We start from the raw sequence: 24228 nt of genomic DNA, 5'->3' as shown, positions 1-24228 counted from the left end.
CAAATATAATTTAAGGCTAAGTAATACATGTATGTAGTTTAAAGACAATATATTATTAACTGTATTAAAAAAATATATCTACTGTATAACACGAAGTAATAGCTAAGCTTGTATACTAAAATTTCCAAGGTTAACGGATGGAGCATGTGATTATCCTGAATGCCCTATTGTTTTAAAACTATTACAAGGATCTTTTCCAACGCAGGGCCTTGAAGAGTGCAGCCAATAGCTTAAATGGATTATCTGGTCTGGTATTATAAGTGAAAGGTCTTTCAGATGAGACCAAAAACACCAAGGTCCCGTGTCACGGTAGGCGTTGGCTTGATAAAGAACTCTTTCTTGCAGCTTCGGGCGTAAGCACCATGCATAAAAATTTTTGTGGCGTTTCACCTAAAGTGTGAGTATAGAAAAAAATCTCGAATGGTCGTTAAGCAACAATCAATCAATCAATCACAATCCCTTCGACCAGAATTGTTTTTGTTTCAAACTATGGTCCCATTACAATGATGATACCAACTAAATCATAAGTCAGATGAATTCACGCAGAGAGTTATTTTATTAATATTTTTTAATTATTTAAAAATCAAATTAAGTACTTAAATCAGCTGAGACATTTTGCTTTAGGAGGAAGGACAGTGCTCTGAGAGAAGCACTTTATTAGATATCTAATAAGGGGGGGGGGGGGGTCATTTGGGAAGATTGCTAAGTCATAAAAAAGAGTTTCGATCGGGTTCGGTGTTGTTCTAACGCAGGTGCGCATGAGTGTGCCGAGAGTACCGGTGTGTGAGAGTGGGTTGACAGATAAATGGGTAAGTGAAAGAGGAGCATGCGATCTTTTCTGTTGGACTTGATTGGTAAAGACAACACATTTACACTATTAAACTCAGAATCGAGGTACTAGTGTTTTTAAAATCAACTTCAAGAGAAACCGTGCGGTTGTCACGGTGTTGCATAAATTTGATTGGATTCCGGGTGCATGTGTCCTGATCAGGCCACAGTGGAGTGATTTTGTAATATCTGTATAAAGTAAAGTGTGATTTTTGTTTCTGTATTTTATGATCACCTGGACTCAATACGAACTTGTAAGTATGAATGCTACATTTTTAATGGATCAGACGTGAATTATAAAGAATAATGTAGATGAAGAACGCCCTTAACAACAAACTAATATTGACACTTTTATCGGCAGAAATGGTCAAATATTTTTTTAAAAAGTATTGCATTACAAAGATAATCATAAGATCCACTGCATTGAAATGTCCCTTTCGATTTTCCTCATTATCATATAAATGGTGATAAATGCCTGAATGAAATGAATTATAATCAACAGGCTACATGTAACATAAGATACTTATTGGCAACTAAAATTGACTGTATTGTTATACATCATGATACTTTAAGGAATAATTTCTGCATCGGAGGAATTGATGGGGAATATATCCAGATAGTCGAGAGATTTTGTTGGCAAATAAAAACTGAGTCCAATAAAAGGATGAGGTTTTTTATTTGCCAACAAAATTTCGAGATTGAAGGGTGTATTCTCCAACAATTCCGACGACAAGGGTATTATTTTATTCTGCAACCACAAATTTTTAAACTCTGATATAGAGAAACTAGATTTCGATATCAACATAGGTGCCTTATTACATCACAACTGAATGTTACTTCTTGTTCACTTGCACTTCATACATTAAAAAAAGTATGAGGTAATCCGAATTAAAAGTGAACTTTTCCACGACTAATTTGTATCACAATCCAAGGAAGCCTAGATTCTTTTCCTAGTAAGAGCAGTCAAAATTAGAGGAAACCAATTAAACTTGTTAAAGTTACTGATAATTTGTTGATGATGTTTGTGATTTATTGGAGAATAGTGGCCGCAGCATTTCAGCATTTCTTTGATTTTTGCAATAACTGTTGTAGAATATATCATAAATTTGCATAAAAGTACTATGTCTCATTGATTTATTATACACATGATTTTTTCTGGACATGTAACAGTAAAAAGAATGGCCAGTAATTCTTGTTTAAAATTGTTGAAATGGGATTATTACAGAACAGTCCTAAGAAAATAATGCACTGGTCTACTGCAGGAAACCAGGAAAAAAAATTAATTTTTTCCTTCTGTTGTCTTGATGCAATAATTATGAAAAAAAGAAGAATTTTCTATGACTTTGGTGGTGTTGTCAAAAAATAAAATTGAAAAAATTGAATATGAGAGATGCATTAAACATTTTGCTAAGTCTTCTTATAGAGTCTGGATATGGGATTCCTGCATGGATACAATCAGTGCAGGTTTTGAAATTTTTTTTTTCATTGGCTTAACAATATATAGAATCTATCTCTCAAGGGAAAATCATTTTCATTTTTTTTTTTTTTGACAAGAGTTGAAAAAAATTCTCGATCAAGTACCATGAATATATTAAATCTTTTCCAGTGGTAATTGTAGATGTACGTGTAACTGACAAGATAGAATGTAATACATGTACACAAATTATACCCTGGTTCAATGCTTTTCTTGTTCTAATGTCATGATTATATGTAGATACATGTAACTATAATGGTAACAAAATGAAAAGTCATATCCTTAAATTTTCAATCCATGGGTGTATTGACTTGTTTATACAGTATCTCAAGTATGCATTAAATTCTGAAATACATGTTTACAGCTGTTAATTTATATAGGCAAGAAAAGAAAAAAAATGGCATTTTTATCTGATACATCATATACCATAAGTTTTGAAAGGAAAATGTGTTTGTCATTCTTTAGGGCATTAATTATGTTAATAGTGAAGAATACTAAACTGTATTTGAACTATAATCACCGAATACAGAGATTTTGACAACTTTACTTTATGTAATTACAAATTGAGATAAATATTTATATTAATATACTTAGGTGGTTTGTGAAATATTAATAATTAATACATATAAAATTGTTAGACAAGTTTACTATATGTAAATGTGCATAATAACCCATGTTTACCAAGTTGTCATGTTCTATTTTTCTAAATTTCCTTTTGGGGCGTGGGGTTATAGATAAGAGATTGTCACATCATTTGCATTAAGGGGAAATAAAACAATTGTAAATCTGATTAGTAATCTGTAATTTAAACCTTCTGTTAATCAGTTAATGTCTACTATGATTACCGGTTAGATGATCTGGAACACTGCCTTATGTGGACTTTATATTGTAGAATATTATGCATCACAAGCCAGGCTAACATGTGGTGTTTGTTTAGTGAAAGGAACACAAGTTTCAAGGCCATGCAGTGTGAACTTTCTTTTTGATTTGATTTGAACATATTTTTATCGTATAAAATGTTTCAGAGCTTCTTGTTTTACAATAAGCATTAATTCCCTTGCTCAGAAAAGAAGAGATGGCCAGTTTATATCCTAGCTGATTTAATTTTCAAAATGCATGTATAGTCCCTTTGAACAATCAGAAGAAAACACTATAGAGTCACAATTTTAAATTGTTATACATTAAAATTTGTCATACACATGTAAGCAGTGTATCTTTTAATTCAGCATTTTAAGCAACTGTGGTATATATTCTAAATTCTAGAGTGACCTTTTGCAAGAAATCTGATGCCCTTTAAAGTTACTATAGTAGCATATGTACATGATGTATGCATATTTTATTGCTTTTATTAAGAAGAAAAAAGTAAGGACATGCTAACAAAATATTTCTCACTCGAAATTCTCTGAAGTTGTCAAATCATGGAAAATTTATAGTTATAGATGTAAGTGTTGTTTATAGTGAAATTCTCATCCGACATATATATAAACATGTGTGATCATCATAATCAGAAATATTTTATGTGTGAGCGATCATGCCGAGATTTTGAAATTAGACAATCCAGAAGTCAAAGGAGCATGAATTGTTTGGTGTACTCGATTATGCAAGGTGTGAAGGTGAAATAAAACGGACTTTTTAGGTAACTTGTGTCATTGAGGTGATCTTAGTATACATTGCTTTCTGATTAAAATTCCTCTGTCACTGTGCATGGTGCATTAACTTTTTACATTATTGACATTTCCTCCAGAAAACTGGCTCAATTTCAACCAAATTTCCAAGGTAGCATCCAAGGGTGATGGGATTTTGTTCAATTGAAGGTCTAGGCCCCTTTCAAAGGAGAGAATGAGATAATAAAAAAGTAGTAGAAATAGAGTAGCCATGGGGATGATTTAAAACTTCTTCTCTGACTCAAGAACCACAGAGCCAAAGATGTCAAAACTTACCAAATGGAAGATTAAAAAAAAAAATTTAACCCAAACTTTTTTTTTCATGAAAAAAGGGGATTATGTAGATAATATTTGTCTTTTTGTTTAGTAAATTCCCTTCACTGGACAAGTTCCAGTGTGAAAGGTAATGCATTAGGACATTGTAATTCTTATTTTGGACTTGTGTATTGATTGATCAGGATATTTGTAGTCTTTCAAATTATATTAAAAGAATGAAAACTCTAGTTATGACCTAAATTTTGAATGCAGCTGAAAAAGACTTGTCCAACTTGAATCAGGTGAAATCAATTCATAGATTTAATTAACTAAATCTAATCTTTTCTCCAGGTCACATCCCATACTACGAGTTCGTAACTTCATCTAGATTGCAAGTCTTAGTATGTAATTTTTAACTCTAATTATTCCAGGTATTTGCTGGTAGCTTTGTAAGTTAGGAGAAAGGCACCAAAATGGGGAAAGGAGGTAGGAAGCAGCTAGGCAGCTATTCCTGTCAGGAAGTGGCCAAACATGACAAGCGGGATGATCGATGGATCATCATCAATAATGAAGTCTATAACATCACAGAGTGGTCCAAGCGCCACCCTGGAGGCTCCAAGGTCATTGGACATTATGCAGGACAAGACGCCACCGTAAGTAAATGACTGGGTAATCCTAGAAATTAGCATTGACCTTATGTAAAGGCTGCCAGAAAAAGGGCAGGTATTTTTGATACATTACGATGATGACTTAGTTTATTAGATATACATGTGTATGGCTTATTGAGAGTTATGAGAGAAGATGGGTGATAGTGTAATTATTGAGTAATATTGATGGTAAATGAGCAGAATAGAAGACATTGAGGTTGGAAATGAGGACAGGTATCCAAGTTTAGTGCATTATTTCACGTACACCTGTACATCTTATAGTGGGGGTGTTACTTTATGTTATCGCTCAATCTTACATGCATACCACATTACAGAGAAACGAGTTCTTGGTCACCAAAGTATGTTGTTATGTGTCCTTCTGAACGTGCTGTCTTCGAAATGGGACTGAAATGAAATATGAAGATATATAACTATAGTGTGCACCTATGTATATGAAATATATCCGTCAAAGAGATATTACAAAGTCATTGATAGTTAGGATTTAAGAAAGCACTTATATTCACAGCTAACCGTGCTAACTGTTTAACAATGACATTACTGTATATTTCACAATGGATCAAATGTTAGCAGAGGATTATCTGGTTAATATCACTGTAATAATTTTATGAAATATTTTAAGTTCACAGTATGACCATTTTGTTTGTCTTATAGAGAGTACCTTGTAACACTATACCATTGAGAATGTTGACCTTTAAATCTACAGAGAGTTTTGAAACCAATTATTTAACTTATTCCACTGATCTGATTTTAAATTTTTCATGTATTATAACAGGGTTTTTAAAAGACATGCCTGAACTAGTGACCCCTTGTTACACAAGTACATGATTCGTGCATGTTTGGTACTCCAAGGTCAATCGATCTCTCATAATTCCATATTGATAGAAGAACTGTACAGATGTAATGAGGTTAACTTGGTATTTCCAAGGCCTTACAAGTGATTCTTTCATTTGATATATATTACAAGTGATTCTTTCATTTGATATATATTACAAGTGATTCTTTCATTTGATATAAAAATAAATTTCTACCCAAATGTGCAAACAAGTTGTGCATGTTGTGTGGCTGCTGGGTTGCACCACATGTATGTGTGTACTGGGTATATTCTTTTTTCTAAGTTTGTGTTGTTGCAAAAGTATAAACATTTAGTTTGAATTCCAAATACTTCAGTGCAGCTAGAACCTTTATGTACATTTGTGTACATATCTTTATAACTTTATAAAATGTGATCTTGTGTGCATCAGTTCTTGTACATTTCTTTGACAATTTTTTTCTTTAATCACCATCTAATATTAAAAAAAAATAAAAAGTTTTTACATTCTTGTAAACATTAAAAAATTATGAAGAAGATTAATCCACTCCTCTGTTTTCCTAAACTGCGCGTCCAGCAAGAGGGTGACGTCACACACGATCTGTTAGTACAGCAGGCTAGATCATACTCGGTGAATGCAGGCGTGGTATTATTATTTATAACAGGTCATAATCAGAATATGATGAAATATTTTGAAAAACAGGGAACACAAAAAATTATTTTTTCATAGCTGATGACGGGAATCTTATATAGGTATATCTATTTCGCTTATTTAGCTTACGTGTGACGTCATAGTTGGTTTTTCCCTACTTGAGAAATGTACACATGATCCGTTTTTGTCGTGCTTATGTCTTCTTTAACGATGTCCTGTGCAATATTGAGGTCAGTTTCACCATTCGAAAATTTTTACAGTTAATCAATAATATGAAGGACTTGCATTTCAACGTAAATTTAAAAATATTGAATGATAGAATTTTTTGTGAATTACGTTTTTTGTTGTTTAAGTGGTCTTAAAAAGTACGTAATTTTCCCTATCCAGATGCAGTGTGATGGAAGAAAATTGATTTTTCGAATTTAAAACCCTATTCATACTCTGAAATATTTTAAAAGATACATGTCCATTTGCATGTTTTTATATATGCTTAAAAAATTCCATTATGGACAGAGTAATGAGCCCGGAAATATGGAGAATTAAAACTCCACTTAGATACTGTAGGGTATAGAATTTGTCAATCAATATCTCTAAAATAAGTTAAGAAACCTAATGATATAACTGCTTTAAGATATGTGGGACATACTTAGCTAGAAATATACAAAATATGAAAAAAATTGAATGACAAGTATTTTTTTCATCTCAAGGTCCTTCTTCCCCTTAGATGAAAGGCCATGCTCTTTTCAAGGGCAAATACTGTATGTGTACTTAAAATAGTGTATGTGCATGTACTTCATATTTTAGCAGCTTTGGCGTGGACAACGATGTGCTAATTCATGAATACCGTTAATAAATCATATATAAATACAGTATAGCTCATTTGTGTGCTAAGCGCTAATTCATGAATATGCCAACAACTCAATACCCAGTGATTGCGTTAAATTTTGAATACGCCAATTTATGTACACGTATAGTATAACAGAAATATTGAAAATATGTTGGTTTTTAAAGTTTTTTCCCTCATTGACAAGAATCTCTGGGCCAGAAATGAATGAACTCAAAGCAATGCTTCTATATTGAGTTTAGATTCACATGTAACTGAATCATGGCCCTTATGCCTAGGATGGGGCCACAATAGGGGGTCAGCGTTTGACACTAGAATCACTAAAAAAAATCTCAAGAACAGAAATGATAAGTTGATTTATATGAATATTCATACAAGCCATGTAGTAGAGATTCAGGTTAGTTGAAATTAAGATCCTTAGGATCAGGGTGAGGCCACAATATGGGGTCTATGTTTTACACAAAATATAAGAACAACAAGGCTACAGTTTCTAAGTTTGACTTCAGTCCACTGAATATTTAACTGAAATTGCTGAAATTATGATTGATGAGTGGATCTTTACAGCAAGGCGTATCTTTCTGTCTGCATCTTTATTTGTGTAGGAAAGGTTAGGTGACTCAGACGAGCATTGTGGTCCTTGAGCCTCTTTTTATCTCTCTATCAACAATGTAATTTGATTTATGATACTTTCTAAAAGTAGAGGTAAGAGGTCAAGGTCACATACACATGTATTTACGGCATAGCGGGATGTTTTAGCGGGGTGCTAACTTTGGTTTATTTTAGTGGCTTTGTAGTAGCCCGCTAAAATTTTAATCGCTGAATTTGCACCCTTGCTTATAACTACTGAACATAAGAAAAATTAACTTTTACCAGCCTGTTTTCATCTAAAATGTGAATTTCCTCTCTTTTGCAAAGTCATTAAACTATGTGTCTGCCAAAAAAAGCTCCGCCAAAATTATTGGCATACCTTTGAGAAAGCAAAATGCCAAATTTTACACCTGCTAAAGAAACCCGCTATACAGTATATTTATACCCCACGCAACAAGTTGCGGGGGGTATAATGTTTTGACCCGTCCGTCAGTCCTGTTTTTTTGTCAGCGCAACTCCTCATAAACCGCTGCACAGAATTTCATCAAACTTTGCAGATATTTAGGACACAATGTGTAGATGTGCATATTACCAGGAAATTCCAATTCCTTTCTTTTTTCTGAGAATTTCAGCACTTTTCAACTTAGATTTTTGGCCATATCTTGAATATAGAGGAGAACAGTTTGTCAGTGCAACTCCTCTTAAACTGCTGCACAGAATTTGGTCAAACCTTACAGATATTTAGGACACAATGTGTAGATGTGCATACTACCACGAAATTCTGATTCCATTATTTTTCTGGGAATTTCGGCACTTTTCAAATTAGATTTTTGGCCAATCTTGAAATAGAGATGAACAGTTTGTCAGCACAACTCCTCTTAAACCCCTGCACAGAATTTGGTCAAACTTTGCAGATATTAAGGACACAATGTGTAGATGTGCATATTACCAGGAAATTCCGATTCCATTATTTTTCTGGGAATTTCAGCACTTTTCAACTTAGATTTTTGGCCATATCTTGAACATAGAGATGAAATTTATCAGCACAACTCCTCTTAAACCGCTGCACAGTATTTGGTCAAACTTTACAGATATTTAGTACACAATGTGTAGATGTGCATATTACCAGGAAATTCCGATTCCGTTATTTTTCTTGGAATTTCAGCACTTTTCAACTTAGATTTTTGGCCATATCTTGAATATAGAGATGAACAGATTTTCAGCACAACTCCTCTTAAACCGCTGCACAGAATTTGGTCAAACTTTGCAGATATTTAGTACACAGTGATGTGTATGTGCATATTACCAGGAAATTCTGATTCCATTATTTTTGCCCTAAGACTTTTGCCTATTATTGAAGATACTTTCCAGCTTGGTAATAAGGAAATCCACTGGAATCAACTTTTGTAATGAAATTTATGTGAAATGTTTTATGACCTTAAAAGACCCCTATTGATTTTGAGACCAAAATATTAATGATTTAACACACACACACACAAAATCTTGGATAGTTCTCACCCCCCCCCCCCCCCCCCCACACACACACACACACACACACTCAAATTGGTGCTTTGCCTTAAATAATTTCATAAGTACAGTATATAAACAAATTCATACATGTATGACTACATCATAATTTTGTTTCCATCAATTATTTAGATGTGTAAATTGTCATGTGTTGGACATGGACTTACACTCATTAACAAATTGAAGTCACTGAGGAATTTAAATAACAGTTTATCAGCATAACTCCTGCACTGAATTTCCTGAAACTTTGTAGGTATTTCAGACATAATGTATAGATTTGTATATTACCAAGAAAATTTGATTCCATTATTTATCTAGAAACTTCAGCACAATTAAATTTGTAACATACAAAGATTTGAATGTCCTTATAATATATGCAAGAAGTTTTGATGTGATGATTTTTTGAAAGTAATGCCCCTTTTTAGGTCACCTGAGTCACTCAGGTGACCTATTGCTATCCGTTTTTGTCAGTCGTTGTGCGTTAACATTTGAACATTTTTAGCTTCTTCTCTGAAACCCCTCAACCAATTTCAACCAAATTTGGTATATATCATCTATGGGTGAAGAGGAACAAAAATTGTGAATTTCATGGTCCCTGCCCCCCTGGGGCCTGAGGGGTGGGGCTAAAACCACCAAAATTAATGCAATCTTTAAAAATCTTCTTCTTTACTCCTGGACCTCAAGCAGTCAAACTGTTGGCATCATTGTAATAAGCATTGAGCCCTCTACCAAAATTGTGAAATTCATGGCCCCAGGATCAGGGGTTCTTGTGCTAGGGCGGGGCTATATAGATCATATAGTGAAAGTGCATTATTTCTTTGAAAATCTTCTTCTCTGCTCCTGGGCATCAAATAAACTAATTAAGTACATAGTTATGAAGAGCAAGAGTGCCTCTTCCAAAATTTTGAATTTCATGGCCCCAGGGTCAGGGGTTCTGATGTTAGGCGGGACTCTACTGATTTTATAGTGAAAATGCATTAATTCTTTGAAAATCTTCTTCTATACTCCAGGGTATTAAATAAACTAACAAAGTACATAGTTATGATGAGCAAGAGTGCCTCTTCCAAAATTGTGAATTTCATGGCCCCAGGGTCAGGGGTTCTGGTGTTAAGGGGGGGGGGGGGCTCTATTGACTATATAGTGAAAATGCATTAATTCTTCGAAAATCTTCTTCTCTGCTCCTTGGTATTAAATAAAGTAACTAAGTACATAGTTATGATGAGCAAGAGTGCCTCTTCTAAAATTGTGAATTTCATGGCCCCAGGGTCAGGGGTTCTGGTGTAAAGGGGGGGGGGGCTCTATTGACTATATAGTGAAAATGCATTAATTCTTTGAAAATCTTCTTCTCTGCTCCTGGATGTTAAATAAACTAACTAAGAACATAGATATGATGAGCATGGCTGCCTTTTCAGAAATTGTGAATTTCATGGCCCCTGGGTCAGGGGTTCAGGTGTTGGGGGGGGGGGCTCTTGATTATTTGCATTAATTCTTTGAAAATCTTCTTCTCTACTCCTGGGTATTAAATAAACTAACTTAGTGCATAGTTATGATGAGCATGGTTGCCTCTTCCAAAATTGTGAATTTCATGGCCCCTGGGTCAGGGGTTCTGGTGTCAGGGTGGGGCTCAATTGATATATATAGTGAAAATGCATTATTTCTTTGAAAATCTTCTCTCTCCTGGATATTAAATAAACTAAGAACATAGTTATGATGAGCATGGCTGCCTCCTCAGAAATTGTGAATTTCGTGACCCCTGGGTGAAGGGTTCTGGTGTTAGGTCGGGACTCTATTGATATATAAGGAAAATGCATAAATGCATTAATTCTTTCAAAATCTTCTTCTCTGCTCCTTGGTATTGTTCAAACAAAGGAAGTGCATGGTTATGATAAGGAAGAATGCCTCTTCCAAAATTGTGAAATTCATGGCCCCTTGGTCAGGGTTCTGGTGAAGGGGGGGGGGGGGTCTATTGATTTTATAGTGAAAATGCATAATTTCTTTCAAAATTTTTTTTCTACTACTGGTAATAAAGCAAAGAAACAAGTGTATTGTTATGATGAGCAAAGTGCTTCTTCCAGAATTATTAGTTCATGGCCCCTGGGTAAGATGTTCTGGTGTAAGGGGGGGGGGGCTTTATTTATTTAATAACATAGTGAACATGCATTTCTTTGAAAATCTTCTATTCTTCTGGGCATATTCAAGGAAAACAGAGTAAAAGTTTTAATATGCAAGGGTATTTTTACCAGAATTTTGAACACCTGGATTATTTAGTCAAGTATTCTGGTCCTGGCCAGGGCTCTTTGAACTTGTATTCTGCTGAGCAAAGTTATTCCCCTTTGCCATTCACCTCTGATAATTAATCACTGTAAATAATGTATTTGAAAGGTTAATAGAATAAGAGAATTATGCAAGAATATTTATTGTTTAATACAAAAAGTACTTTCATAGTTTTAATGATCAGGTAGACTTGGAAATAATAGATCAATAAAAGTGAGGCAAAAATAACTTAGTATCTTTTTTAATGTTCTTCAAAGACCAAGAGAGACCAATGTGAGAAGTAATAATATGGGGGTAAAAATAGACATTTTGTTAATAGTTTGTATGGTAATAGTGATAAATGGGGGACAGATGGATTCTATACCAATTATTTTGTTGATGCTTATCATACTATTTTTCTTGCTTTTGGGCGACAAAGCTTCATTTATCAGTTTATGGATCCTCTAAATTGTTGTATTGTACTCAGGTGACTGTTAAGGCCCTTGGGCCTCTTGTTTAATTATACTGTGTATTTAAAATGCACTGTGCCATTCATTACATGTTGCATTGTCGAGTTTTGGGGGAGCGTGGGGTATGTGAGCTTGCTCACTTTTTCTTTCATTATTTGTCAATTAAGGTTTCCTCTTGTGTCTTGTATACACTTTCATGAATTCACATGCAGGCAACTACCAAAGTTTCTGTCAGACTGTGGCTTGTGTAAGTGTCAGTTGTAAACAAACAGCATCTCATAAATTGTTTTGAATATTTTCAGGATGCTTTTCGAGCTTTCCACAATGATTTAGACCAAGTACAAAAGTATCTACTACCTCTTCATATCGGAAGTGTTCAGAAGGGGGAGGTAAACAAGAACTACTCGCTGGAGAAAGATTTCAGAGAGCTACGAGAAACTGCTGAAAAGATGGTAAACCAATAAAGTTTTGTCAAAGATATGTATATTGTATGTATTGCAATTTATTGGCAGTGAGGCTGAGTAATTGAAATATACATGTACATGATGTATGTTTCACATTTGAAATTGAGCCTTTGTATCCATACAATTCACTCCATACTTTTTCTCCTATAATTTTTTTTTTTAGATAAGTGTAGGATATGACTGCAAGAAAACAAGTAAATTATCCTTTTAGATTTTTTTTTCGAAAAAAGGCTTAATCTTACTAGATAAGTAGTAATATACATTCAAACTGACACTTAATTTTCATGTTAAATAAAAGTAATTTGTTTCCATTTCCACTGAAGGAGAAATTTTGGGGTATAATTTTAGGGACTGTTCAAACCTAGTTATTGGTTCTTCTTTATACATCTGGCCCACATTCTGGCCATGGAGGTGATGGCATATCTAACATTATATTACTTCGGAACTGGATGGATACCGTTTATTGTCTCTGTCTGCTTGTATGCAACTGTGCAGGTAAGTTTTCAAAATTTAGACTTCAAAATGTTTATCAAGCTGTGAATATTTAAAAAAAAAAAATGTCTAAGTATGATAATCACTATTGATTTTTTTTTTCACAGTAAACTGTTTAAGTAATATTTACCTTTGTGGAATTTGAATTTTTTTTATAATGAGTGTTAAACAGTCTGTTTGTCTGACTGAGTATGAAATGAGCAGTATTAATTACTTTTTCTCACTGAGTTATATTAAAAAATCTGTATTAAAGTGTTTAACCTTATATATTTTGCTGATTTTCAGCCTTAGATTTCCTTTGGATTTGCTTCTTTCTTTTCTGATTCCCATGTTAGCAATGATTTCCTCTGATTTCCACAAATCTGTAGAAATATCTGTTGAGAACTCTAGAGAGCAAGAGAGGGTTTCAAACCACATGATGAGATTTTTAAATTCTAGTCATAGATATCTTGTACAGCAAATATATATTGCATTGGTCATGAATTTTGATTTCTAGTTTTCATTGACATACATTTCACATACTGTTACCTAGATCATGTAGATACTTGTATTTATACAGACTTGTATCAAAATAATTGACAGAGTCCAAAGAGGGGGGGGGGGGCACTAACTAACAACTCTGTGTCAGGCTTTTACATTGAGCTGGAGCTTTGCACTGCTTTTGCAAGAAGTTCTATTTAGAATCTGTATCTAAGGCAGATTCTGTAGAGAGGTTGATTTAAGATTCGTAATGTTAGGGCAGGCTGGGCAGCTGTGATCAATATCAGGGTGTCATAATGTATTCTATATTCCGTCAAAACCTGCATCAGAGTATGATGTGCACGCTTAGTTTGTTTTGTGATTAATGTATTTGTATATATGAAAATGTCAATATTGATATAAAGAATATCAGTTTGACAGTATAATTTATGGAACTATTTGACATTTGTTGATGATGTACATTACACAATGTTATCTACAGTGTAATCAGAGTTGTACCAAGTGCATAATGAAAATGATAACTGTTTCTTTTGTTACTAATATACTCAGCTCATGTGTATCGTTCAGCAGGTAAAAGATTTATCATGTGGTCACAGTGGAAATACTGTGACACCATTACAGAATCTCTGGCTTCAGTCCAAAATATGGACTTAATGGCAGACCGAATATGGTTTACTTGTCATTTGAAGAAAGTGAGGAAATATGCCCTGAAATTAATTTTTTTTCCTTTTTAAATTTAATACAGTTTAAATATTAATGGCTAATCTTGACTACAAAATTGTATATTCAACTTGATCAGGTATAGACTTCACATGCAAAGAGATGGAATATCAGATATTGCATTTTAAGTTAACCACTTTCCAATGCCTTTGTTTCACAATATCTCTTTATTAGCAAGAATTTTTTTCTTCAGAATAAATTCCAAATCCCAAGTTGTCTTGGAAAATTGTTATTTTTATAGTCATCAGAATTTGAGAATAGAAACAGTGACTTCCCCAATGGAAAAACACAAGTTATTACTTTATGAGTGAAATATTCATAGCTGGTGGCTTCTAATAGTCCAAGACAATTTAAGAGTTTCCGCTAAGTGTTAACTACGTTACCAATCTTGGCAGAGCTAGGTGTCCTACTTATTATTCCTCATAAAATTGTATTTTCTTAATGAATTATCTTAAAACTTTAAATCTTTTTATACCCCCATAAACAAAGTTTGTTGGATATATAGGAGTCACCTTGTCAGTCTATACAAATGGTAGTCTAGCTGCCTGTCCATGCAATCTTGTCTGGGCTATAACTTTGTAATGGAGAATCTCTTGAAAATCATACTTAGTACAGAGATTGCTTATGATACAAGGGAGTGTCATGACCTTGACCCAAGGTCATTATGGCAAGTTCAAGGTCACCAGCAGGAAAAGTATAAAATTTTTGTGCTAAAACTTTTTGATGGAGAATTATTGGAAGGTCATACTTGGTACAGATATTGCTTATGATCCAAGGGTTCATTGTGACCTGAACCCAAGGTCATTCCTGGAAGTTCAAGGTCACTGTCAAAAAAAGTATAAAATTCTTGTCTAGGCTATCACCTTGTAATGAAGAATCTTTGGAAGCTCAATTGTTTATGACCTGAGGGTATGTTGTGACCTTGACCCAAAGTCTTTTTGGCAAGTTCAAGGTCACTGGCAGAAAAAGTATCAAATTCTTGACCAGATTATATCTTAGCAATGGAGAATGATTGGATACACGAATTGTTTATGACCTGAGGGTGTGTCATGACCTTGACCCAAGGTCATTCCCGCAAGTTCAAGATTACTGGTATATTAAGTGTAAATGCATGACAGGTCTGTAACTATAAGATTTTAATGGAGAAACAGTGCATGTCCATATTTCACATAAAGATTACTAATGACCAGAGAATATGTCAATTTTTTTAATCAAGGACTTTTTTGGCAAGTTCAAGGTCATATTTACAAAATTTGAATGGGCACTTTTTAAAAAAATGCAGTGAGGGGTAGTATTTTGTTAGCCTACTCACAGTACCTCTAGTTGCATTAGGTGAGTATTTAGTGTTTTTAGTATGCTTATCTATAGATACAAAACATACAACCAGATAAGTTCTCTGCTACCATACATTTTTTAATTATCAGTGGTGGCCTATAGGCCTCTAATATAAGTATATTTGCCCCCTGAGTGTTTTGAGTCCTAAGGCCTGTTGTTTGTTTTAAAGGCACAGTGTGGTTGGCTTCAGCATGATTTTGGCCATTTGTCAGTATTTAAAAATCCAACTGTGGATCATGTTGTCCATTTCTTTACTATGGGATTTACAAAGGTAATTGGTATTGGAGAAAAGAAATTGCTTTGTTCTGGTACTGCTTTTGCATTAGAGACAAGAAACTAATGATTATTCCAGTCTGTAAGAGGAAGTCATTAATTAGTTTGCTTTGCAAAGAGAACTTGGGCTGCAACAGGTCATATTATTCATAATGGCACAAATATGGATTTTAAAGACATGACATGTTAAAGATTGTCTCTGATGCAGAATGGTAATTACCAGAACAATGTCTTCCTACCTGTTGTTCTCACTGTGGCATTGTCAGCTAGACTCCATGACTCACTTCAGCTAACAATGTACAGATATATAGCTTTAACTGCTTAGTGCACGCTGCATCCATCACATATAATCCATGTGTGTGTATGTGCTTCATTTTACATATTAATCATTGAATAAGTTTTTTCTACAGGGTTTGTGCCCATAACCATCGGGATAGTAGACGCACCACTTGTAGACTTTGGTGGCTACAGTTCTAACTATGTTATAACCACTGTTTGATTAAACTTCTTGTGAACCCTTTACTTACAGAGCCAGATTGGATGGTTGCAGCATGACTTTGGACATCTCTCTGTATTTAAATCCAGCTGGCTCGACCATGTTTTTCATTTTTTAACAATAGGATGTATCAAGGTACTTGATAGGATATGAAAGCTTGCGATGAATCTGAAATTCTGTCTAGAGAAAAATGTGTGCAAGGGCTGTGCAAATATAGCCTTTTTTAGATGCATTGTATACACTCTACCTCTATATGAATGTCACATGCATAGTTGATATTCCTTCTTTATAAACATGATAAACGCAATACATGTAGTTATATTGATCTCAAACAAAATGATATTAATTAATGAAAATATTAATTTAAATTTATAGAGTATTATATGATGTAGGTATTTAATTGGTTGAGTTTGTCCGTGAGAAATTATGTACTAATCAACTATTTTAAGAGAAGTATATTTCTGATATTTACTAAAATCATTAAGTATTATGAATAACAATTCAAGTGTCTTGATTTAGTCATTTAGAAGTCGAAGTAACTTTTTTTCAAGAACGCATTTAAATAAACCATACTGCTTAATAAAACAGTAGATCTCAATTCAGTAACATTTATCATTATACTGCTATAGGGTAGAGCTAATTAGCTTTGAGGGTGCTCTGGAGTCTGCAGATCTTAAAACTATAACTTAAACAAATATTTTAGTTAATTGGGTCTATACAAATGTTATTGGAAGATAAAGATATTTTACCTGTCTTACTGTGACACATTCTACCCTTGTTATAAATGCTCTAAATGATTTTTTCACGTTAGCGTTAGATTTACATTGTGTAAGTAAGTACTTATTAATGTTACCCTCTGTATCATCTGTATGCATGATATGGATTTCATCAAAGCACATATTATACTACCTCTGAGTCAGTAAAAAAAAGGAAAACATCACGTAATGCACACGTACGTCAGCAAATTATTTTAACAATTTCACAAGTCCTTCTTTGTTTTAACTTCATTTACTTCATTTGGTGTTGTTTGTACAAGTTATTAATATTCAGATGTGAAGTTTTTCTTTGATAATAATTAAGTGTACTTATTAAATACTTCTTAAAAACTTTGAAAGTAAATTTAATTTGATTTGGTACAAAAAAATTCTTCATACTTCAATGTAAAATATGCCTGTCCTATTGAAATGGGGAAAAAATGTGCAAGCTTTCAACAGAATTCTCATGAATTTAAATTATCTTTGAGTAATCTTTGTATTTATGGAATAAGTGCTAGCACAATGAACTCTTAACATAAATTTATGCATTTTGTTTTAACTGTTTCATAAATTTATATATATATCTTGGTTCTACTGGAAAAAAGAGATAATTCTGAGAGATTCAATTTGTTGAAGAATTTTTCACATAATTATATCAAAAAGCATGATATATAGATAATTAAATTTAAAAATAAATCTCTGGACAGATTATAAGATTATTTATAAGTTCATGTACTGCTTCCTGTTTGAATTGTCATTATCTCATAAGTACTGCTGTTCTCTTGTTGTAGGGTGCTTCACCAAGCTGGTGGAACCATATGCATTATCAACACCACGCCAAACCTAATGTGGTAAGGGGCCCTTTTAAGGAAGATCTATACAAATAATTGTTAAAGTTTGTATAAATGCATGTAGTGCTCTTTCTGTTTGCATGTAACATATATTTTTTTTATTATGGACAATATATAATGAGGAATAAAAGAGCTGCTTTTAAAACAAGTGTTTAATGAATATATTGATAAAAGACAATAAAATATGCATAAGACAGTTTTCTTTTAGTCCTTCAATTTTGTCAATGATGATCTTATCAATTTGCAAAAATTAAAAAATAGCCTCTTGGTAAAGAATTGATAAGCTTCATTTAGAACACTTGTTCCTGTCCTAATTTGCGTATTTATTTTTTCCTTTGTTTATACAGATTGGTAAGGACCCTGATTTGCGTATTTATTTTTTCCTTTGTTTATACAGATGGGTAAGGTTCCTGATTTGTGTATTTATTTTTTCCTTTGTTTATACAGATGGGTAAAGATCCTGATGTCAGAGTAGATCAACTGTTCGTTGTTGGAGAGAAAATGCCTGTTAAGGTATGCATTGTAGTTCAGTGTGTTTCTGGCTCTAAATTAAACTTATCTTTTCTCAGAAGTCTAATGACTAAAATTCTGCTGTTTTTGCTATAAAAGTCCTGATTGATAATTTTTAGGTTGCTGAATCCAACAAATCCAGTATGCCCTACAATCTGCAGCACAAGTACTTCTTTATAAGTAAGTCAATTTCTATATTATGTAAAACGAGGAATTCATTCCCTGTTTTAGCTCACCAGAGTAGAAAGCTTTAATGAGTTTTTCTCCTCAAAGTTTGTGTGTCATTATTGCCTGATAATTAAAAAATAGTTAAAATGGGGTGGGTCATTTAAAATTTCTTATGTAGAACCACTGAGCCAAATATGCAGAACTTGTATGAATTAAAGCTTCATTATTGAGTGAAGAATCAAGTTTGTTCAAATCTTGATTCCAGATGTAACCACATTAGAACTAGAAGTAAAGGTAAATGTTTTGTAATTTGAGTTTAAAAAAATTTTAAAACCTCCAGGAAATACAATTTGAATGGTAATATTCTGCAGATGGAATTTTTTTTGAAGATTTGGTAAGAGTAAAAGGTACTATTCAGTTATTTTCATGAGTTTCTGTTTTTGGATACAATCAAAATTATAATTAGGCTTAGTAAATGTGAATACCAGTAATAAAATTATTAAACTTCATCTTTATTTTATGTACATGTAATTTGTTTGATATAGAAAAAAAAAACAAACTGTGGTTTTTGAAGTTTTAGCAGTGTGCTTCTTTTTAATTCAAAGTAATATCTTGTATGCTTTGTAAAAACATTCGTTCATTCAGTTTATGAAAGATAACATCTTAAATGACTGTTGACATCAGTTTTCTAGTTCAAGCTGTATCTGGTATTTTGTAAAAGATCTCACTAAACCAGTTAAAATATGATATACATTAATATGATTTATAAAGACAAATGGAATTCTTCTTCACTCTTAAGATTTTGTACCTCCACCCCCACCAACCACTCACACCCCTTTTTTATGATAAAGAAATTAATGCACTATAATAATTTAATTTTTTTAAAATAAATTAATGAACTGTTTGATTTTTTTTTTAATATTTACAGTTGGACCCCCTCTTCTGTTCCCCGTGTATTTCCAGTTTATGTTGTTTAGACATATTTTCACCAGAAGATTATGGAAGGTAAATCAATACAGAGTCTTAACGCTAGAACATGTAATTATTTCTTTATACTGTATATTAGAAGAGTTTGAGATATCAAAATTCAAATTCACTATAATCTGGACCATAAACTCACTAGATGTTTTTCAGGTATATTTGGCATAATATTTGAGATATGGACATTTATTTGTATTATATTTTGTATTCTTCAGGATTTCATAGTAGTCATGGCTTTTTATGTGAAGTTTTTCTACCTTTATACACCACTGCTCGGAGTTGGATGGGTATTTGTTTACTATGAAATAATGAGGTAAGACCTGGAAGGAAAAAAAAAGGTGTCATGATTTTGTTCTCATTGCTGAAAAAAGTTGTTGAGATCAATATGTTGATATTTACAGTAAATATATCATATTTACTTACAGAATATTAAAAGAAGAAATATTTGTTATACATGCACTTATTTAAGACCTTTATAATAAAACCTATGAAAAAAAAATTATTTCTGAATCAATTAAGAAATAGTGACCACTTTTGAAAACCCCACCATTTTAAATGTTTTCTATGCAGAGTGCTAGAGAGCCATTGGTTTACCTGGGTGAGTCAGTCGAACCACATCCCCATGGACATTGATGAGGACACCGCTGAGCCGTGGATTCGACTCCAGCTGAAGGCCACTTGTGATATTGAGCAGTCATTTTTCAATGATTGGTTCACAGGGCACCTCAATTTCCAGATAGAACACCAGTAAGAAAACAAAGCTTAGCAATACAGAAAATACAGTGCAATTTACTTAAATGCAAATTTAGTTAAGATGAATACTGTAAATTACTGAATTTCATCTTTGATTAAAATTTTGTTACTTTTGTGTCTAGAAAAAATAAGAAAATAAATCCAACACAAATTATTTCATTTCAGAAACTCTTTTCCTTACATTCGGAAATACATGCATATTTGTATCTGATATCCGTTGTGCATTTTTAAACCACACATTTCACCTGAACCATCAGAACTACACTTTGCATGCTGTGAAATAGTGTAAAAAAAATCATTTATTTTATTAAAAAAAATACACAGGGCTGGTGTAAACAGGTGTAAACGGAATGCCTGTCAAAAAAAAAAAATCAATTCATACAATACTGTAGGCCCATTTGATATTTTCATGAACTGAAATTCCTGCCTGGTAGTATGAGCTAAACAAAACAAATAGAAACATACTGCCAAACCTTGTTATCCCAAACTCAATGGGACTAAGATTAAACTTAAAGATATTGGAGGATATGAGATAACGAGTGTAAAACATATAAAGAAAAATGGGGCTGCCAGGGCACTTCTACAAATCCCTTGTGTTAAAGATTCTGATGATCGAGATAAAGTTCTACTCTACTTATAACACCTGAAGTATTGAAATCTACCGTATTAAAGTGCATGTGAATGAATGAATTTATGGAATTGAATTACACTAAATTTGTTGCAAATATTTATAAGCATGTGAGATATATAACATATATATGCATGTTAATTTATTTTAGCCTTTTCCCTACCATGCCAAGACACAATCTATACAAAATCCAACCAATTGTTCAGTCCCTCTGTAAAAAGCATGGAATTCCATACCAAATGAAAACCCTCTCTCAGTCCTTTGTTGACATTGTGAAGTAAGTACTGAATACATATATAAAATATTCATTATGTTTCATCTTGCTTGAAAGGGGCTTGGACACAGATTTAAAGTTAATATTATATTTTGTAAAATTTTCAGTAAAATATTATGACTTATTTGTTGCTAGAGCATTTCAAGCTGAAATATAATAAAAGCTTGTTTAGAATCTTCTTTTATCTGAAGATTATTAAAACTACCAATCCGGGACGTGTTTGATTGACACTTACCATGAAGTTACTTGTATTCATCATTGTCCTTTACACCCTGTGGTGTGTAGGGCAGCAACAAACTTCCTCCACTCTTGTCTATCCTGGGCCAGCCTCCGGTCTGGTGCATAGCTTTCATCTCGCTTTCAACTGTCCTTCGCCATGATGTTCTAGGCCTCCCCCTCTTTCTTTTGCCTTCTGGGGTCCAATGCAGTGCTGTTCTTGTTGTTGACTGGGGGTCTTTTCGGAGAACATGTCGTATCCATCTCCATCGGTGTTTGGTAATGATGGTACCCATGTCCTCTTGTTTGCATCTGCTCAGCAGGTCTTCATTTGTAATCTTCTCGGGCCAGAAAATCCTGAGTATTCGGCGGAGGCATGTGGTATGGAAGGATCGTAATTTGCTAAGATCCGTCTCTGTTATTCTCCAGCATTTCGATCCATATAGGAAAGTTAATACAACACAGCTCTGGTAAAGCTTCAGCTTGGTGCTGGTGTTGTACTGTGCAGACCTCCAGATGTTATTCATTTCTCTAAATTAACTTGTATTGAATGCACTTTTTTTTCATCAGGAAATTGTTCAAAAGTTGAGTATGTGTATTACATAGGAACTAATTTCAACCCCCTTTTTTCTGGACCTTTTTTCTTCACTCTTAAGACTGATTTTCACTGTTATCACATTTTAAGTTTATTACATATTCCCCCATTCTTCTACGAATGTCACATATGACAAAGATCACCGCTTAATAAATCGACAAACAGTTATAAAAATAGATATATTCATTTAGATGATATTATTTAAATTAAAATTAAAAAAATATATATATATTAAAAAAAACTTATCTATTTCTAATTTAGATATCTTTACTGCCAAATTTAACCCCAATCAACCATAATCAAGGTCATATTTGTTCAACAGTATCCGGTCAGTTGGTTTTGGCACAACTGCCATTTTAAACAAACTCATAATCAGTAAAGTTTATATAACAATAAATGTTTACACTCCCTGTTAAATATCTGGTATCTACGGAAGCATATTAGTGCCACGTAATATTTTTTTTTAAAGTTGGTTATTCCAACTTTAAAGTTGGAAATTCCAATTTTGAATTTGGCTTTTCCAACTTTAAAGTTGGCTTTAAAGTTGTAATCTGTTACAGTAGTGTGGCCTTTACACATGACTTTATGACATCCTGGCTCTTTCACAAGTAAACTTTTATCTTTAATACTTATGAAAAGTAGAAATTCTGTTGTGTTTTAATGTAAAATATTAAAACTATAATCCAGAAAATTCAGAGTAGAAGTTTGAAAAGGAAATCTAACTCGCCAGTATTACGAGTACAGAGTAAAAATTGCAGAGTAAAAAAATTGAACACACCCTGTAAAGCGTAAATATTAAATAAAACAGAGCTTGTGCTCTACAAACTCAGATGTTTGACGTATTATATAGAAGAATGTCGTTATTGAATTAAAAAAATATTCATTCAAGTTCAATTTAATAAACTGAAATTATTTTTTTATAAACATAGAAATTTTAAATTTACACAATTCAACTGTGTCCAGGCTCCTTTTATAGTACATTAATTTTACATAAATTTCAATATTGGTGTAACTTCATTGTCATGCAGCTGAAAAGAAAATTTTGTTAATTTTGTTCAAAAGAAATTTCATATCATTAAAGTTATAAATGTATGTTTCCCCCTAAATTCTTTTATTTCATAAATGCAGACAATGTTTTAAGTTATTTTTTTAAAACAAATGTCTAATTTGCTATGTTTCACCAGGTTAGCTCAGTTATTTGCCCTTGTATTGTACCTGTGTACTTTTTCTTGTAGATCACTGAAGCATTCTGGAGAACTTTGGGAGGCAACACTGCATGCCCACCACGTATCTTGATTGGAATGAGAACTGCTAGAAGTGCCTATAACTTTTAAACAAATTTAATATACACTTTTGTCAAATGTACCATGCTGTACCTCCATACTTTCTGGGTTGGTAAAATAATTTATTTTAAAGAAAATATGAAAATACCAACATGGAAAATGAAGGAGTTACAACATGAAACAGCTCTAAGTGTTCTGCAAGCAATACACCAAATAACAATGTCTGGCATTTGACTGTGCACAAGAACAGTTAACGTTGATTGGAATATGATAATAGCCCTTCCTTTGTGTGAGACTTCAGTCTGTTTTGATATATTTTACTAGTGATTTAAATTTTTGTTCTCTTTTTGTATTTTCTACTGGCATCTTTAGGCTTGTTATATCCTCAATTTTGAGCAGATGAAATTCGTAGTTTTTGTATGATGCATAATTATTATCATTATTATGATTTACTAAATAGAAATGCTTTCTATTACACGAGTCTTGTTTTATTTATATGTATACTGAGCAGAGCAGTATGATTTGTCTGTAGCAGAAACAAAAGCCAGAGTTGGAAGGATAACTATGATGACATAATGTGAGCCATCTCCAGGGTCTAAAATGTGATACATGTATTGTTATGGGATGAATTATGGTATGGTATTCGTGTCCATCCGTTAGCTTTTTTGTTTGCATGTAACTTAATTACTACTAGGGTAGAATAATCACACTATGTAAGCTGATACATCTTGGGTAGAATGTGTGTTACACATTGAAAACAGGTGACCTTTAATTAAGATATGGCCAAATATACCAAAACCATGTCTGGCTCACAAGTGGAAAACTATTAGACGTGGAATCATAAAACTTTATTCAATCAATGCCTGTTAGGTAGAAGGTGTGTTACATCCTACATTAAGGTCACTGTGACTTTTTATTAAGGT

At 33.1% G+C, this 24228-nt stretch overlaps 1 protein-coding gene across 4 annotated transcripts; it reads left to right on the top strand.

The window, feature by feature from the left end:
* Positions 1–312: 312 nt before the first annotated feature.
* Positions 313–23780, top strand: LOC133174382 (acyl-CoA 6-desaturase-like). 4 transcript variants are annotated; one of them, XM_061309509.1, is made up of 13 exons: positions 375–397; positions 4653–4874; positions 12334–12483; positions 12844–12990; positions 15692–15793; positions 17838–17897; positions 18345–18410; positions 18527–18587; positions 19504–19580; positions 19772–19869; positions 20127–20303; positions 21089–21214; positions 23258–23780. In XM_061309509.1, exons 2-13 carry the CDS (start codon positions 4695–4697, stop codon positions 23316–23318), a joined length of 1305 nt encoding a protein of 434 aa, XP_061165493.1. In that variant the 5' UTR covers positions 375–397; positions 4653–4694; the 3' UTR covers positions 23319–23780. The 4 variants fall into 4 exon arrangements, with proteins under 4 accessions (XP_061165495.1, XP_061165493.1, XP_061165492.1 ...); XM_061309508.1 differs by lacking the exon at positions 15692–15793 and adding an exon at positions 16325–16426 and having other exon boundaries at positions 376–397; XM_061309510.1 differs by lacking the exons at positions 375–397; positions 15692–15793 and adding exons at positions 754–809; positions 16325–16426.
* Positions 23781–24228: the final 448 nt, after the last annotated feature.

Source organism: Saccostrea echinata, unplaced genomic scaffold (genome assembly GCF_033153115.1).
Source record: "Saccostrea echinata isolate AGI-Se365-2 ecotype Australia unplaced genomic scaffold, CSIRO_AGI_Sech_v1 ptg000057l, whole genome shotgun sequence".
NCBI lineage: Eukaryota > Metazoa > Mollusca > Bivalvia > Ostreida > Ostreidae > Saccostrea > Saccostrea echinata.
Note: the sequence above shows the minus strand (reverse complement) of the source record. Positions and strands in the feature narration are given on the sequence as shown.

Bases quoted from the DNA above. Each gene is read 5' to 3' on its own strand.
- LOC133174382 (XM_061309509.1), top strand. From the start codon at position 4,695: ATGGGGAAAGGAGGTAGGAAGCAGCTAGGCAGCTATTCCTGTCAGGAA. The intron at 15,794-17,837 runs GTAATTGGTATT...CTCTTGTTGTAG, and splicing joins TTACTATGGGATTTACAAAG to GGTGCTTCACCAAGCTGGTG. The intron at 18,411-18,526 runs GTATGCATTGTA...GATAATTTTTAG, and splicing joins GAGAGAAAATGCCTGTTAAG to GTTGCTGAATCCAACAAATC.